A 17,737-nucleotide genomic window follows, 5' to 3' on the forward strand; every position below is an offset into this window, starting at 1 on the left:
TTTTGATGTTTATGGTTAAGTTCATTAGGTTATCTAAGTTCATTTGCTTATTAGTTTCCCCTTGTGTTTTCAACCCCTGTTAAGTCTCCCTTGCCCTTCATATGTTTCATGTCTGTGTGTGTAATGTGTGTATGTGTTAGTCACCATAGGGAAATAGTTCCTCTGCATTTAACCCATTCACCCAGTGAAGCAGTGGGCAGCCACCAATGCATCATTATCATCATTATGTTCATGTGTGTCAGCTGTTTTCCCCATGTGTTCCGACTTCCCTCATTAGCCTCCTGTGTGTATTTAGTCAGTGTGTTTTCAGTCATCCCTTGTCTGCTCGTCTGCGTCATGTCTTCAGGTATCCATGTCAGTTCACCATGTTTTAGTTTTAGTTCACCCAGTTTAGGTTATCGTTTACTTTCATGCATGCCCTTTGATTGCATTTATTTTGCCAGCCTTAATGTGGTTGAAATTATAAATATTTAAACTGCTGGGAAGACTGAAGAAGCATTTAAAACCGTTGCAAAGATTATATTATAGGAAGGCCCAACTACAGAGCTCCGGGTATAACTCAGGCTTAGATGAGAGTACTTTACACTCTCATGTCACACTTGTAGTTGGAAGCAACTATGAGGCTAGAACACTGGGCTCAATGGTCAAGAAAGCGCTGAGCTTGACCTGGGAGGCCACGGACGCACCAAACGCTTGGAAGGCAGTGGAAGTAGACATGTGGTATGTTGCGTTTTCCTCAGAGGAGTAAAACAAACCTGAAGAGGATTCACCCATGGAAGAAAGAGGACAGATCATACCGACACACAAAGACTCTGGTAGCCCCAATCCTGGGTTTCAGCACCACTGATGCACGACAGACCCGACCACATGTTTGCACTTTTCAGTACACTTCTTTATTGTGGCTGTCAACTTACACACGCTGCTGCAGCTTTGCAGCGGATGCACATATTTCAAGATTTTCAAGAGCTTGGCTTCCCAAGTCCCTGATTTGGGAGTTGAAAACAGAGTGAGAGGTTTCAGCTACTTGCTGGTGGCGGTGGACTGCTTCACAAGCTAGGTGGAAGCAATCCCATTCAAAAATGAATGAGTGCAGACTATGGTGTCCCAAGGAGCATATGCTCTGACAATGATTCACATTTGTCCAATAAAGAACTGGCAGAGGTAGAAAAGGCTCTAGGTATAACACACCGATTTGTTTACCACCCTGCCTCACAAGGGGTGGTGAAAGGGCAAATCAGACTTTGAAGAGAAAAATTGTGGCATATATTAGGACAGTAAACTGAGATGGGTGGACACTCTCCCCATTTTTCTTATGTCAATGAGAACCTCTCCGGGTGCGCATACACACCTGATGCCACATGAGTCGCTGAGAGGCAGGCCAATGCCTGGTCCAACCCTGAGAGGGAGGTCGTATGACCTCTCTGGATGTTTGGCAGGTGAACTGTGATGAATATATGACAGCGTAGACTAAGCGAGTTTTTAAGTTTTGTTTAAGCAGGTGCAGCTGGCTGAGCCTGAGGAAACTACAACTACAGCAATAAAGGCTGGTGACTAGGTGCGGGTGAAAGTTCACAATGGAAAGTGGCTTGAACCCTGGTGGACTGGACCCTATGAGGTGATTAAATGCACATCCAGTCTAGTGCTGTCCAGATAAAAGGTAAAGCTGGAGCTAATTATCACCACATGACACATTGTATACCTGCACAATCACCTTTGTAAACTCTGGCTGAGGGTTAGGCCTAATCAGAAACCGGTGAAGGCGCCAAACAAATAGACTGATCTGACTCAAAAATTGACCATTGCATGTCCTTGTTAGTATAAATGGCATGTTTCCTAGCTACTATAGAGTGCTGCGGTTGTTGTTGTATTCTGTGTGGTAGAAGCTTATTGAATAGACTATAATAGCCGCTTTGTCCAAGGAGAAAGGCCTACCACCCTATCAGTTGCTGTTGTTTGGACAACAGGAGGAGTTAGAGAATGATGAGGAGGTGCAGAACAGTAAAAGCAGGGAGCCAAGGCTCTGAGGGCAATAGCTGGTGTGGGGTTGAAGGTTTGAAGCTTGTAGCTATTTGTTGTTAATGAACCATCAGACAGGATGGAGTACTGGCAGACATGAAGGGAACCAGTGGATTGAAAATCATCCTTAAATAGGAAAAGATCATACCACTAGGGCTGTTCGATATAACGATATATATCGGATGACGATACAAAAACGTCTATCGTTTCATTTTACGCTATCGTTTGTTTCGTGGTGTCGCAAAATAAACTGTTTACGGCAATGTTTTTTTTCGTCATTTTGATGGTTACTGTAGTGGGTATATTAATTTCTTAAAGTTCTCTCTTTCTCTTATATTTAATACAACCACACTACACACGGACAAGCGCCTGTTTTATGCACTGTCTTTAGCAACAAGGACGGCAACACCATCGCGTGTCCGCTTGTTTATGTTCCGCATAAACCTTTCACAATAAAGCTCAAGATCCTGTTGAGACTTTTCAAAATAAACTGAATCACGTGAAAGAGCAGATTATTTACGGATGAGAATTAAAAAAGAGCCGCCACATGCTAAAAAATAAACCTTAGACTCAAACGTTAGAACAGGCTTTTCCCCGCAGAACGCTGTGTAATAAATACTCACAAAGAAAATGGTGGCTGTTAAAACTTATGTCTAAAAATGTATAGTTTAATGCATCTGTTAAAACACTGGACTCCAGCTACATGACGCGCAGCTGGAAACACTTCCCGCAAGTCGAGCTGCCCGAGATTCACAGAATTTACAGAAAATGTTACATTTTTGTGATTTATATCGTTATCGGGACGATAGAATTCTTATATCGGGATATGAGATTTGTACAAATGTACAAACTAAGTACAATAATCAAACAAAATGACATATGTATGCATAATATTATCCCTCTCACACGCGCACACACACAGAGGTATAGCATTTTGACCCACTCATCTTTGCAGAGTTGTTGTAATTCAGTCACATATAGTTGTATACATAAGGATGGGTTTAGGGAGGTGCACCTACTTCAGTCGTCTCAGGAAGTGCAGTCACTGCTGGGCCCTTTTTGTCACTGATTTGGTGTTGCTGGTCCAGGACAGGTCCTCTGTGATGTGAACACTGAGGAATTTGGTGCTCTTCACTCTCTCTACTGTGACACCAGCAATGCTGAGCAGGAGATGGACAGCCTTGGCCTTCTTAAAGTCAACGATCAGCTCTTTTGTTTTGTCAACATTAAGAGATTATGGCATTGCACCAAAGTGCCAGCCACTGCACCTTCTCTCTGTATGCATCATCGTCCCTAGCTAGTTATCAAGGCAGCCAGACTGTGTCTCTGTAACCAGTTGGAGAGCTCCTTACATCGCACGGCATGATGAACTTGCATTGCTTTTTCCAAATGTTAAATGGAATAGCTAATCTGACATTTAATCTGATAGCTAATCCAAGTGCTAATCCCTTAATTAATCCCAAAGCTAATACATTTGGTAATTTTAAACTATTAAGGATAGAAAAGGTCAAAATAAATCTTTGGGGTTTTTTTTTTTTATCCATTTCCCTTTAATTCTGTTTACTCGTTTCTCTTTTTTAAATTGTACTTTAAAAAGATTTTGAATCTTTTTTCCCTTTGGAATTCTAAAATGTGTTTTTTATTGAGTTATTTTTTATGTTTTAGAAATTGATTTGAATATTTATTAATGTAATAATCATTTATTTTACAATATTGACACACACTTTATTTATGTCTAAATAAATAAAAGAATTACAAAATTAATTTGACTGTTCTGGTCCCCCATATAACCCTCGCTGCAAGCTGCAAACAGCAGACAGCCTGCATTTAGAATTTAGCAGCTAAAAATCCAAATGTTCACCTCAAAGGTTTGATGGAAAGTCTGGCATAACATTTGTTTTTCAATAAATTCTAAATGTTTTTGTTGCGAATTTTCTGTATTATATAGATCCTGTATCTTCATGGCATGTTTCATTACTGGAAATGTTTCAGCTGTGAAGTAGAAGAAAGCCGAGGTGTGGGATGTATGGAGGTCATACAGCGCGGCGACGACTCAGAGTGGAAAACAGCAGCATTACAGCATCCGTCCAGGTTAAAGGTTGTTGAGTTTCGCTTTCCAGTCGTCAGAAATGAGGCTTTCGTCAGTTTAATGTCACAGGTGGAAGGAAACGCAGGCAGAGCTCGGACACGATGGAGACGGAAATACTGAGAATGATCTGCGCCGGCCAAGGAGCAGTCAACACGGAGGATTTAGTGTATAATCTGTTTTCCGGAGATCCCACGAAGTTGTCGGAGATCATTTGTAACCGAGAGAAATTTGTTTCGTGTTGTCCAAACGGACAGCCGAAGGTGGTGGCCAGGACCCGCCTGAGACTTTGCAGAGTGAAAGACTGTCTGGGGATATGCAGGGGTCTGCACCTGTGCAAAAACATCCTCTTCAGCGGATTCTGTCAGTTCACTCAGCTCAGGTAAATATACTGGACTTAAAAGTAAGTAACAGAGCTTATTTAGGGAGTGTTATATCACATATGGTTGTAAAATCAACAGGTTTAAAGTCCAGGACACTGATGGTGCCTTTAGGTATTGTTAGGAAAATCCGACAATTTACAGCAGTTTGACACATTTATTCAAAAAGCTAACCTAAACAAGTAACAAAATGTGGCTTTGAGGGCCAGTAGGAAAAGTTGCTCTCTGGTTGTCTTTTAGACTGAAGCTTAGCTTTGAAATGAGTAAAAAGAGTGACAGTGAAAAGAACATGGCTACGTTCATCCACAGAACAGAAAGATTTTCCAACATCAGCAAAGTTTACTATGAAAAATAAAAACTAAAGCGGCTGCTGCGTCTACCCAGCCACATAGAAAACAATCTAGTACTGGGCTAATCCTGTTTCCCAAGCATGTTTCCCTAAACTTCAAACTTAGTTTTCACATTGATGTCGTACTGTTTCTAAGAGTTATCAGGGTGGCTGTTTGTCCTGAACCTAACCGCTGACTTTGTACCATGCAGATAAGCCTTATTAATCATTACACAAAGACAGCTGTCTCATATGACGCTGTTTTTGGTTTTTTTATTCTTAACTGAGCAAATAAATGCTAGCACGCCCAGTCATGACTCAGCTGTGTGGATTCTGTTATAACAGGAGGGGCTGCAGCTTCTCCCATGAGCTGACCTCTGAGCATAACCAAAGACTTCTGAGGGAGCATGAGCTGGAGAGCCTGAGCCGAGAGGAGCTGTGCACCCTGCTGCTGCAGAGTGACCACACAGTTCTTCCTGATGTAAGTCTAACAACACACAGCATGAACCGGACAAGTTAGTTTGCATTAAAATGAACTGTCACCTTTTCTGATATTTGGCATCTTCCAGCTGATTTTACTCCCAGCTTTCAATTATTTAATTTTCTTTTTTTTTTCTTGTTCTGTAACTGATTGTTACCTCACTAATTTAATTATTTAATCTGTATTGTCCTCCACTTTTCCTGACAAGTTTTTATACGCAAGCTTAAGTGTAACTTTATTAAATACTGGATCTGTTGATCAAGCAAGCCCTCCATCGACTTCACAAAACATTACTGCTTTGAACAACAACAATATAAAAAATGAGAGAAGACGTCCTGTTGTATAGAAGTTTATGTGAAAATGATCTCACACTGACCGCTGACCTCAGTAAACAGTTAACCTTGTAGTTCTTGGAACCATTTAGAGCAAAGTCTAAGGAGCCTGGAAAGAAAAGGCGTCTGGACTTCTTTAAGTTGCTTGAAGACATTTCACCTCTCATCCGAAAAGCTTCTTCAGTTCTAAGGTCAAATGTGGAGAGTCCCAGATTTAAGCCCTGTGGGAGTGTCCCCCCCAAAAGGGACAATGGACCCCCTAATAATCCTCTACCTAATCACACGAGCCAAAGTCTGAAAACGGGTGTAGGTCAAAATCATGTGTATCGTGTGATTTCCAAATCACACGATACACATGAAGAAATATCACTTCCTTCTCTCTCTTTAAGTCCTTAAGTCCTCTTTAAGTGATTGTAAACATGAGCACAGTTTCGAGATCAGCCTTTTATGTACTTTACCTTTATAGGTGTCGACAAACATGTCAATGAGGCCCGCCTCCTCAGAATCCTCCCTTGCAACTTTAATATTTTTATTAAAACGGTGTCTCAGTTGTAATTATCTGTAAAAGTCTGTTTTATTTAACCTGTAAGTTTCACTGAGTTGTAGGAAGCTGTCCATGTCTGTGTTGGTTGAGATTTTACAGTATGCTGTAAATTCTCTAAACACCCCATCCAAATGTGCTGGTGTGAAACCAGTATCATATCCTACCCAGTATTCACACTTCCGCGAAATTTCGACAGAAACCCTGGTAGTAGCCCACCATGCCGAGAAAATGGCGGAGCTCACGCCTAGTACAAGGGGCAGGGATTTTTGCCAAAGTAGGGTGCACTTGTCCTTGACCCACCTGTTTCCCTAGATACATCACAGTGGCTTTGCCAAAATCACACGTGGCGAGATTGAGGGCGAGGGATGCCCTTTCCAAGCGATGGAACACATCAGTGAACGTTTATGCTCTGACCAGGTGTCTGAATAGACGACAATATCATCTAAATACACTTCACAATGGAGAACGCTTCCCAGCACGATATTCATGAGCGTTGGAATGTGGCGTAACAGTAACAAACTTCGCAGAACCGACCATATTGACACAATCTTCCATTCTGGGAAGAGGATAGGAGTCAGGTTTGGTCACGCTGTTCACCTTCCGAAAACTCATACTAAACCGCGGGGTTTTATCTGCTTTAGGCACTAGGAGACACGGGGGGACTCCACGCACTAGAGCTAGGAACAGCAAGATGATTTTCCAACGGATGAGAAACTTCTGTCTGGAAAATGGCACGTTTAGTGGGATTCACCCGGTAGGCATGCTGTTTGATTGGAGGGTGGTCCCCCACATCGATATCATGCTCCAGCACAGTGGTACAGGAAGGAGTGTCAGAGAAAAGATTAGGATGATTCTCAATCAACCGACACACGTCACTTTGAACAGCATCCTTTAAATGTGTCCTTAGATCACTTAGGATTTCAGAGTTTCTAAGTCGTGCGCAGCCCTCAGCGCAACCGAAAACCAAATCATCACTTACCAGGTCATACAGGTTTTGGAAACTGGCACCCCCACAGTCGCAACTGTTGATACACCACTAGCAAAGTAAGGCTTCATCATATTGATATGACACACACAACACTGTTTCCTTCGCTCAGTCCGCCTGCACTGTATACGGACCACTGAAGGAGTAGAAGTATTAAAACTTTGTCAGCAACCTCAAATTTCCTTTGCACAGCTTTCTTATCAAACTTCCTTTTCATCTTTCCCTGCGCTGCAACAAGAGCATGCGATTGCGCATGCTTTATGCAAACACTTTCTAAAAGAACTCTCATAATCCAACACATTTTCCTTAGGAGCATCTATGTCAGACAGAAAATTCTCCTTGAGTAGTTGCATCATAAATTTCAATGTCTGGTGAAAACGCTCGAGTGCACCTTGCGACTCCGGATGATATGCACTAGACTTGTGATGTTTAATACCAAGTGATCGCAAAACTTGAGCAAAAATCCGAGACATGAAATTAGAGCCTTGGTCCGTTTGGACAGATTTCGGCAACCCAAAAGTAGAAAAGAAGTTCATCAGCGCCTTAACAATGGATTCAAAGTCAGAAGATACTGGTGTCCCGATTTTGTTTTAGGAAGTGGACCAACACAGTCAATGAGTATGTCCTCAAAAGGTTCCCCTAAAACTGGAATAGGGTGTAATTAGGGCTGCCACGATTAGTCGACTAGTCACGATTACGTCGACTATTAAATAAGTCGTCGACGATTTTGATAGTCGACGCGTCATTTGAAGCTTTGTAAGATCACAAAAGACGCAGGAATAAGTAGTAGGATTTAAGAGTGTAATAACGGACTGAAACAGAAGATGGCAGCACTGCATGTACAAGGATGCCAGCTGCCGTTAAACCCCGAAGAAGAAGAAGCTGTGTCCCAGAATTCATAGTGCAGCCCAGCTCAGTTTATAACAATGGCGGCAGCTAGTTAGTTTTAATATTACTCTTATTATTCTTTCTGGGTCACAGAATAAACATTTAACACATTTTCAGGCGAGAATGTAGCTGTGTAAACCTCAAATATCTGCTCAGTTTATCAAGACACCACATATTTTCAAAAGCGCTCCGACGTTTTCGGAGACGTCTGTTACCCACTAGCTCGATAGCTAGCCGGGGGCAAGGCTCACTAGAGCCCGTGAGAACACCGGACTCCCGGCAAATCATTTTCATCTTTCGCTACTCAGGTTAAACATACATAAGTCACTTAGATAAGTTAAAAATGTTATTGTTTGGCTTTTTTTCAGTATTTTATTTGTTCCTGAGTAAATCGGTTTGGCTGAGATTAAAGTTATAGTTTTTACACAGCTGAATAAACATCAAGCAGACAGCTGATTATCAGAAGTGTGAGATGCTCGAGAATATACTCCGGTGTCCTGTTATATTTTAGATAGCAAGGAGTTTATTAAACCTCACCGAAACAATCTGCAAATTTCATTAAAATTTAATAAACTATCATCTTGTCTTTATTTTTAGTTAGCACAGACCTTACACACTTAAAGCTGTAAGCTAATGATAGTTATATAAGAGCAGATGCTGCTGGTGCAATAAGCTGTACGTTTTACGTCCAATGGATGATGATCTGATTAGTCGACTATCAAAGTAATCGTTTGTGGCAGCCCTAGGTGTAATGGAGCGGGTGGAATGGTATGTAGATACTTGAAAGTGTGTGTGAGTATGTACATAGATGTAGGTGTATATATAAACGAGCAAGATACACTGTATATCTCCAAGTGGAAAAATTACATTTTAGTAACTTCACATTGCCTTGGGTGAATCCCCCCCCTTTCTATTTTTTAAAATTTTGTTGTTTGCTTTTCTTTTTTTCCTTTTTTCCCTTGTTGTGTCTGTGTAAATGTTAATGTTCCTGTTGAATAAAAATAAAGTTGGAAAAAATACAAATAAAGAAGTTGGACATCACGATGGCTATATTCATCTTTTATATACAGTATACTATTGTAACTCCCCTTTTTCCCCCTTTCTCCATCAGATATGCTACAACTACAACAATGGTGATGGAGAGTTCGGCCGGTGTCAGGATGGTGATGGTTGCAGGAGGCTCCACATCTGTGAGAACTACATCAGCCGTGAATGCAGCTGCTGGAAGAACCACGATTTTAATGCTCCACAGCCATTCAGAGCTTTGAAAGCTAGAGGCGTACCTGACACACTCTTTCAGTCCTTGAAGGCTGCTTATGCAAATAAACAGGCTTTGAAGCTGGCTGGAGTCAGTGACCATGGTCAACGAAGTCAGAGAGGCAGAGGGAGAGGTGGCCATCAGCTCAGCAGAGGCTTTAGAGGAAACAGAGGAAGCCACAGCAGCCGCCCAGATCTGCATCGAGCCCGTTCACTTAGTAACATTGCTGCAAACATTGATGGCTTTGACCTGTGGTCCAGCGATAGACTGAATGAAAGTGACGATGACAACTCTCCCACCAGTGACATCACTGTCGCCGCTACCAGGAACAGGGGCAACCATCAGCGTTTTCAAAATGCTCGTTCCTTAAGTGACATTAACGCTGCTGTCAATGATGAAGCTGCTAAAGGTGGAGAATGGCAGAATAATAGACAGAGGCCTGTCAGAGGTAAACAACAGCTGAAAATACTTCTGTGGGGAGATGAACTAAAACTGCTGTCTGAATGAAGCCTGTGAAATATCTCCTGTTTCTTTCAGATAAAACAGGGATCTGCATGTACTTTATCAAAGGTCACTGCAAACATCAAGGTGAGAAAGTCATGGTTAGTAAGTGTTTTAGGTTTTAATGTAGTTCTTTCTTGACTTTGACCAGCTGTCTTTCTTCTTTCTTCTTAGATCGATGTTTTAAAGCTCATGACAAGATGCCGTACCGATGGCAGGTCCAAGAGGGACACCAGTGGACTGATTTGCCCGATAATGAGACAATTGAGAGAGACTACTGTGACCCCAGTAACTCATACAGGTACTTACATTTATTCTGCAACTCAGACATCTCAGGGTTTTTTAAGATCTAGTGGAACTATTAAGCATTTCCACTTTTTTTCAAAAATGCGTTGATAAAATAACAGATGCTCCTTTTAAACTAAAATCAAGCTCAGTGTATGTGATAGTAATTTTTATGAGGGTAAAAAGTTTTGATGTTGGCTCTGTATGATGTCAATGCAAGATAATGTTCTTAAAATGGTCATTTCAGGCACGCAGCGTTTGTTTCACGTACCACATTATTCACCAAAATTATTATAGTGAAATTTAGTTTAAATCACCACAAAATACTGAACAAAGAATCATAAAAATCATCAAAGTTTTTGCATAACTGACCATCTTCATGTTAATACTTTGATTGTTTTTTTGCAGTAGCACCAGCCCGGCCGTGCACTTTGACACGATGACCTGTGGATGGAACAAAGTGCGTCGACTCTCGACAGAAAACTCGGTGATTGAGCCGACCTTCATCCACACCACCGAGTGGCTTTGGTACTGGCAGGATGAGTTTGGGAGTTGGAACATGTTTGCATCCGCTGTGAGTAACTACAGAGTGTTTGCAGAAATTTTGGCAGATTGCTAAGACATTAAGGCACGACTTTAACAGTCCACTGTGTATCCACATTCAAAAAATGTAACTAATTGTGAGTCTGATTTAATAGTTTTATTGAAAAACACAAATAAACTATTTGTAATGTGAAAAATCCCTCATAGTTTGAGCCTGCAGTGCTTTGTTTCCCCTACAGGAGAACTCTACTGTGCATTTCAGTGCTTTTCAATTTGTGTTTCATGTTGTTGTTCTATCCTCCAACAATATCATCCTGATCTGGCATCAGCAGTGATTCCATTACACTCAGGGAGAAATTTTAAATGAAAAAAATATATGAAAAAACTTTTCCAGTCAGGAATCATATTCGGCTGCTAGATAGCAAAAGTTGCGGAGTAGCTTCCAAAAACTAGCTTGTAGTTCATGAATTGTCACTTCTCTGGTGTGGAAGGAGCCTGAGCTAGTACCTAGGTTTCAATGTTATTTCAATGTGCAAAAAAAAAAACATACCAAAACCCATTTTTGTACCAGCCCGTAAGCGTATTCAGTTCTGCTGTAAATTTGGGTCAGCTTTTTAAGGCTGTTTTTTGGTACTTAAGTGCTTGATGCAGTCAGGTCTCCTTAAAGACAAAGTGTCTCTAAAAGAATTATAATGATGCTGATTTACGATTAGCTCAGGTATTATAATCAACTGTTCTTTATTAATATCCCAGTGCAGGTTTGAGGTCAAAAACTCGCTCAGTTTTCTTGCTTTGCAGACTAGTGGACATAAAACAGCAGACATCAACAGCACAAAGCTGGAGGAGAAGTTCCTGGCCAATGATAAAGACGTGTTGGAGTTCACTGCTGGTTCACACTCATATTCACTCAGTTTCCAGGGTAAACAAAGAATATGGAAACTGTCTCTGTTTGCTGACTTCAGAAATGCTAATATGTACAGCTGGCTTTATAATTATTATGTAAGTTTAAACTTTTTTACCCGTCAGACATGATGCAGACAAACAAGCATTATGGCACCAAAAGGCTTGTGTGCAGACGACCACGGTTTGTCTCTGCTGCAGATGTCCTAACAAAGAGAGTCAGGTACGTCATCCCAAAAACAGCCCCGCAAGAAAGTTTTCAAACCCCTTTACCTTTTTTTTTCTCAATCATGAGATCTTTGAATGCTGCTGCAGCTTCATTCTGACAGATACTCCACTCGAATTCCAGTTGGAGACGGGATTTGATTTAGAGATATTGGCTTAAACCTAACACATTTCTGTTCAGTACTGATGGGTAACCATGCCAACATTCGGGTTTTCTCTTGGTCATAGAAGTCTAAAAGAAACAAATCTTAAAAAAAAAAATATATATATATATATATATATATATATATTTATTTATTTGTGATGTAGAGTACAGCTACATAAAACTTGACAACAGCTGATGACACAAAATGTTTGTCCCTATGAAACATTTGCCTGATTCAAATTTCTGAATTCAGGAAGTTCTGCATGTAATTTTAAATGAAAATCAAATTGGCTTCATCTTTGTGTTTATAGAAATATTGGCAAAATTAGTTGAAAAACTCAAAAACTGGTGTTGATACATTTTAGAAGCTCCTTTTTCAGCAGCACAGCCTTGAGTCTGACCACATCTCTACAGGCTCCACACTCGTGAATTTGGTTTTTTCCTGGTCTTGCTGGCAGATCCTATGAAGCTTTGTCAAATTGCATGGAAGACAACTGTCATTTTCACGGCACCCCATAGTCGTGGGTGATAAAATTTGCTATAGAGACAAAAACCATTATTTTGTACCAGGCTGTAAACATTATCCACAAAAGTGGGTCAACTTTTTAAGCTAACTTCAAGTGGCCATTTAAGGAATTGCAGTTGTTTTGGGGGGTTTCAATGCTGATTTAATTTTTGACACAGCCAAATATCTCTTTCAAGAAGACGAAACGTGACTATTTACTCATGGAGATGTAAATAAGTAGCTAGCCATATCAGTAACTGGTCATATTAGCTTTTTAGTCAACAAAGATTTCACAAAACATGATGTCTACAGGTTTCTTAGAGACACTGTTGAGCTACTTAGTAACTTAACTTAATAAGACTCAAAGACTGTAGGAACAACCCTGATTGTTCTTAAATTCTTCTGTTTCAGTTATTAGCTGTGTTCATTTGGCTCGCTTGTATGGGATCAAATCCTTATTTCACTCAATGACATGCAGATCAAAGAACTCGGTAATGGGGGGTTTTGTTTCTGAATTTTTGGTTGATCTCTCCATTAAAATGAAACGACCATCAAAATGAGAGACTTTATATTTTAATTTCTTTGTAAAGTGAGCAAACCTACAAATTCAGCAGGGTATCAAACAGTTATTTCCCCGTCTGTGTGGAGCCTCAGCATGAGTCACAATTCTTTAGTTTGGGGTTGGTTTTTTTTCTTTCGTTGGTTTGTTTTTCAAGGAATTTGCAAGAAATTAAAAATATGATGTTTTTCATTGTCGCTTATAACGGAAAAATATTTTATTCATTTAAAATTAAAACTTAAAAAAGTTTGAATAAAGAAAAGAAGTCTGCTTACCGCAGTGATCATTAATTACATTTATCTGATGTGTGTTTTCAACCTTTAAAAACAATAATTAAAGTCATTCTAACCCTTTCTCTCTGCAGAAGGCCTTTGGTTCAAACTTCCACTCCAATACCAGAAACCTGGGACAAGACACAGATCCCTCAAACAGGATACTCGGTATTGTAAAAAAAACCAAAAAAAACCCCATTTTATTATATATATATATATATATATATATATATATATATATATATATATATATATATATATATATATATATAATATAAAAAACTGAAAATAAATTCAGATATTTCACACTATCTGCTGAAAAAACCTGCTTTACAGGTTTTCATATCAGATTTTGTGTGTTAGCGTTGTGATTATGTTATTTGTCTCCACTCCATTCTACTTTTCCTTTATAATTGTGACTGAAAATGTTTAATGTTCCTGTTTTTTCTTATAGCGAATCTCACTCCAGCCCAGCTCGGAAGAATTTAGAGAAGTTGTAGCTCTTTTCTCTGAAACCATGAAAAGCTGTGATATCATCAACATTGAGAGGATTCAGAACAAAGCTCTTTGGGAAGCCTTTCAGCTGTACGTATTTCATTTAATGTAGTAATGAAATATGTTTGGCTTGTGTTGTAAAAATGCTTCTTGGAATAAATCTCAATCTGGGAAGCCTGTTCATTTTCCCTTAATTGGTGGAAAATGCAGCTGCAGGTTGAGCAGCAGAGTTGAGTATGTGGGCTGACATCATATCCTTCAACCAGCATTTGTCGCATGTCCCTTCTGTTCTGTCCTCTCCACTCCCAAATTCTGGAAGTAGTCTGTGGGGGTGAGCGTTGACATCTTGGAGGATAGAGCGGAGCTCCACACCATCACACTGCCAAACACAAACGTTAATCTTCCCTGTTTGATAAGAATTTTTTTTTTAACTTTTAGGGTCGTGTTGCTTAAGTTCATCGAGTTTGGTGGACATTTGTTTATGCACAGCTCTCTTAAGGTCCCACTACAACATTTCATTCATGAATGAGTCTGGGCCATTCATTGGGCATCATATTGATTTGTTTCTTTTTCAGCCATTCTGTTGTGTATTTGCGGTTGTGCTTGGGATCATTGTCCTGATGCATGACCAAAGGCTTTGCTGTCAGACAGATGGCGTCCCATGAACAAATTGTAGTTCATGGTTGACTTCATGAGTGCAAGGTAGATTTTCAGAACCAGAAGCTTGATCTAAGATCAACATGTATATTATCTGACTTTTTTCTGCTTTGTCCAGTGTAAGTAGCATTTTAGTATACCGCCCCAAAAAGTTAAATGGACTGATTCTTATATATCGCTTTTCTACTCTCCCGGAGTATTCAAAGCACTGTATACAACATGCCTAATTCACACATTTATACATGCACTTCTAAACTCAAGTACAAACTAACAACATTCACTCACCGATGTAAAACCAGATTCTGTTCATCTGGACGTTTTCAGTGGGAGAAACGTTTCGTCACTCATCCAAGTGACGTCTTCAGTCTCAGCTGTCCGCAGGCTTCCAACCTTATAAATAGTACATTTACACAGTGACTGAAACCAGCACCAATGAATGAGCAATGGGCTGTGAGGTCAGCTCCTTGATCATTAATATGCAAAGTGTCATGATCATTGCTTTCATGCTCTGGGGGACCTGTAGATGCCTGGGGCCTGGATCTCCTCCATGCCTGCTTCATGTCCTGGGGGGCAGGGCTATGGCTCCCCAAACCTATTATTGGACACTTACATGAACAAACCTTATGCGTGTACACACAAGTGTTCACACAGGTGTACAAGCAGGTACTCACAGACACACACTATCTTGGTTGGCTGCTGCCTGTAAACATATCGTGCATTACTAGTCGTGTATGCTGCTCAGTAACATTCTATACGTATTATTTACTGTTACTTATGCTTATGTTGGTTGTTACCGTGGTTTCCTACTGTTTTCTTTGGGGGTTTTTTTTTTCCTACATCAGGTCATTATGCAGATTTTCAGTATCCCTCTGTTGCCAACTTCTCTTTTCTTCTTTCTCTTTCTTTCTTGTCCCCCGGGTTCTGGTTGCCTCACATCTACATAGATTGAGTGACTTTACATTCACACACTTACTGTACATGTACCCCTTTGAGTTCATTTTTTCTGTCTCCTACTTGAAGGCAGAAGAATCAGATGAAGACCAAAAACAAAGGAGGAAATGTGAGGGAAGAAAAGCTTTTTCATGGCACTGACTCCAAATTTGCAGACACCATCTGTCACCACAACTTTGACTGGAGAATCTGCGGAACTCACGGAACGTCTTATGGCAAAGGTGATTGGAAGAAATGTTGAATAGCATCCATTTAAAACATTTTCATTTCAGTCTTGCAGATGATTTTGTGACACTAGGGTTCCTGCTGTCTTTCCCCACAAATGCATTTTTTTCACAGTCGTCTTTTTTGGTGTCTAAACACAGGTAGTTACTTTGCCCGTGATGCCAGATACTCCCACAACTACACCGGTGACACTGATGTGAGAGCCATGTTCATCTCACGGGTGCTGGTGGGAGACTTCACCATAGGGTCCTCTGATTATCGCCGACCTCCTTCCAAGGATGGAGGGGGCATAAACTTCTATGACAGCTGTGTGAATGATGTAATGAACCCCTCCATATATGTGGTGTTTGAGAAGCAGCAGATTTACCCCGAGTACCTGATCCAGTACAAGACCACAAACATGTTTATTGATGGCACAGTACCAAAGCGAGTATCAGGGTCGAGACTAGCACAGCAATCTGTGGTGGTACCAAGACACGTGGCAGTAGGGAAACCACTGGTATTACCCACCGCAGCAGTAGTACAGACACCATCGGTAGTACACAAACTAAATACCATCTTAAGTCAAACCACTGCACGGCACCTTCCCAGCACAGCTTCTTCCATGGACTCAACCAGTGGAACAGTCAACAAACCCACACCATCAACTCCATTTCCCACACTATCTCCAAGGGAATTGTTAGACTTTTCTGAAAATGTAGCTGAGTTAGTAAAAAGATTTTCCAGAAGTGGTACCTGAAAATGTGAGTTATGATTTGTGAACTGTGCTCCAGAAAAAGAGTTGGTAGCACCAGCTTCCCAGTTAGATTCTATTAAAGTATTTTAGGTTTAATATGAATGATGAAGAAACTTTGACAGACATGCTGAACATGTAGATTAGAGGTGATGCAGGTTTCTAAAGAAAGCTTCAGAAATGTTAAATGTTTCATACTTTCTCTTTCCATTTTCAAATTTCTTGTTTGTTTTTTCTCTTTGTTGTTTTGATGCTCAAACTTTTCCACCTAAATCACATGTACTGTAAAATTATTTAAGGTGAATTTCTAAAACTTGACAGCTTTTCCACTCATTATGTTTAAATTAAACTTTGAAATAACTTTTATACAGAATAACTCAGAAATAGCAGCACAACGCTAATATCACATAAGCACGCTGAGCTAGAAGAAACACCTGATTGCTTTTCACGTAATTATCTCAGGTAGTTAGTGGTTGTCATATTAGCGTGTCCTACTGTATTAAGACACTGTCAGATTGGCTGAGACACATGACGGCCTGTGTGTTGATAACTTTGCTGTTTAGACAACCTTTGTGATGTCAACAGGAAGCTGGGACCAACTTCTTGGAGCACAGATAGAAACAAAGGGCTGCAATGTGTGTGACACTCACTTCTCTGTGTTTGGAAAAACATGTAAAAAAAAAAAGAGAAAGAAAGAAAACAATAAACGCTGAGCACAAAGACGATACTGTGGTAGTTGTTCATCTTTCACACTTCGCCCTGTTGTGCACTGATGAGCGCACGCTGCTGCTGTTGGAGTCAAACACATGGAAGTTTCCTTAAAACTCGATATGAGGGCAAAATATTAGCCTGTCAGTTTGTTAGAAGCTATAATAATAACCTACAGGTGACCAGGGATGAGCAGTAACGCGTTGCAAGTAACTACTGTAATCTGATTACTTTTTTCCAATTTTTAAGTGAAGTACAATATTACTATTGCAAAAGAGAAATTAGATTACTGCTACTTTCCTGTAAGCGCTACTGCGTTACTGAACCGTGATTTTATTTGTGAGAGTGACATACGAGCGCGCGACGTCTGTGGCAGCAGCAGACGTGTGTAGATCAACGGATACTATGGAGCTCGGGAGAGAGTGCGACCATGCAGCGTTGGAAGTACTCACATTACTTTGATTCTGTAAAAACATTGTCATCCGCTGTACACTCTGCATGATTAAAACTAATACTAAGTTTTAAAAGATACTTTTTCATTTGATTCAATTTTATGTGATGGATTATGCAGAAAAAATAGACTTGGGCTGATACCTGAATACGTTATAAAGCAATAGTACTTTATAATGTATTCAGGTTGCATATGTTTTTTAAAAGTAACTAAGTAATAAAGTAACTAATTACTTTTGAAAATTAGTAATCAGTAAAGTAAAGTGATTTCTTTTTTTGGAGAAG

At 40.1% G+C, this 17,737-nt stretch overlaps 1 protein-coding gene across 2 annotated transcripts; it reads left to right on the plus strand.

The window, feature by feature from the left end:
* Nucleotides 1–1,494: 1,494 nt before the first annotated feature.
* On the plus strand, nucleotides 1,495–17,014 carry LOC147310589 (protein mono-ADP-ribosyltransferase PARP12-like). Of its 2 annotated transcripts, XM_086270336.1 has the most exons (13): nucleotides 1,495–1,657; nucleotides 3,965–4,484; nucleotides 5,156–5,291; nucleotides 9,152–9,746; nucleotides 9,836–9,886; nucleotides 9,974–10,100; nucleotides 10,493–10,658; nucleotides 11,426–11,546; nucleotides 11,654–11,750; nucleotides 13,326–13,401; nucleotides 13,688–13,818; nucleotides 15,406–15,557; nucleotides 15,702–17,014. In XM_086270336.1, the coding sequence occupies exons 2-13, from the start codon at nucleotides 4,207–4,209 to the stop codon at nucleotides 16,298–16,300; spliced, it is 2,529 nt and encodes an 842-aa protein (XP_086126462.1). In that variant the 5' UTR covers nucleotides 1,495–1,657; nucleotides 3,965–4,206; the 3' UTR covers nucleotides 16,301–17,014. The 2 variants fall into 2 exon arrangements, with proteins under 2 accessions (XP_086126462.1, XP_086126461.1); XM_086270335.1 differs by lacking the exon at nucleotides 1,495–1,657 and having other exon boundaries at nucleotides 3,870–4,484.
* Nucleotides 17,015–17,737: the final 723 nt, after the last annotated feature.

This window comes from Aulonocara sp. 'chitande type north' Nkhata Bay, linkage group LG17 (genome assembly GCF_057382095.1).
Source record: "Aulonocara sp. 'chitande type north' Nkhata Bay isolate Kocher_YH1m ecotype deep benthic linkage group LG17, A_spYH_male_GT1.1, whole genome shotgun sequence".
NCBI lineage: Eukaryota > Metazoa > Chordata > Actinopteri > Cichliformes > Cichlidae > Aulonocara > Aulonocara sp. 'chitande type north' Nkhata Bay.

What these genes read in the sequence shown, in the direction of transcription:
- LOC147310589 (XM_086270336.1), top strand. Translation starts at nt 4,207, where the DNA reads ATGGAGACGGAAATACTGAGAATGATCTGCGCCGGCCAAGGAGCAGTC. An exon ending in TGTCAGTTCACTCAGCTCAG is followed by an intron (nt 4,485 to 5,155) that starts GTAAATATACTG and finishes CTGTTATAACAG; the next exon opens with GAGGGGCTGCAGCTTCTCCC. An exon ending in ATATTCACTCAGTTTCCAGG is followed by an intron (nt 11,547 to 11,653) that starts GTAAACAAAGAA and finishes TTTACCCGTCAG; the next exon opens with ACATGATGCAGACAAACAAG.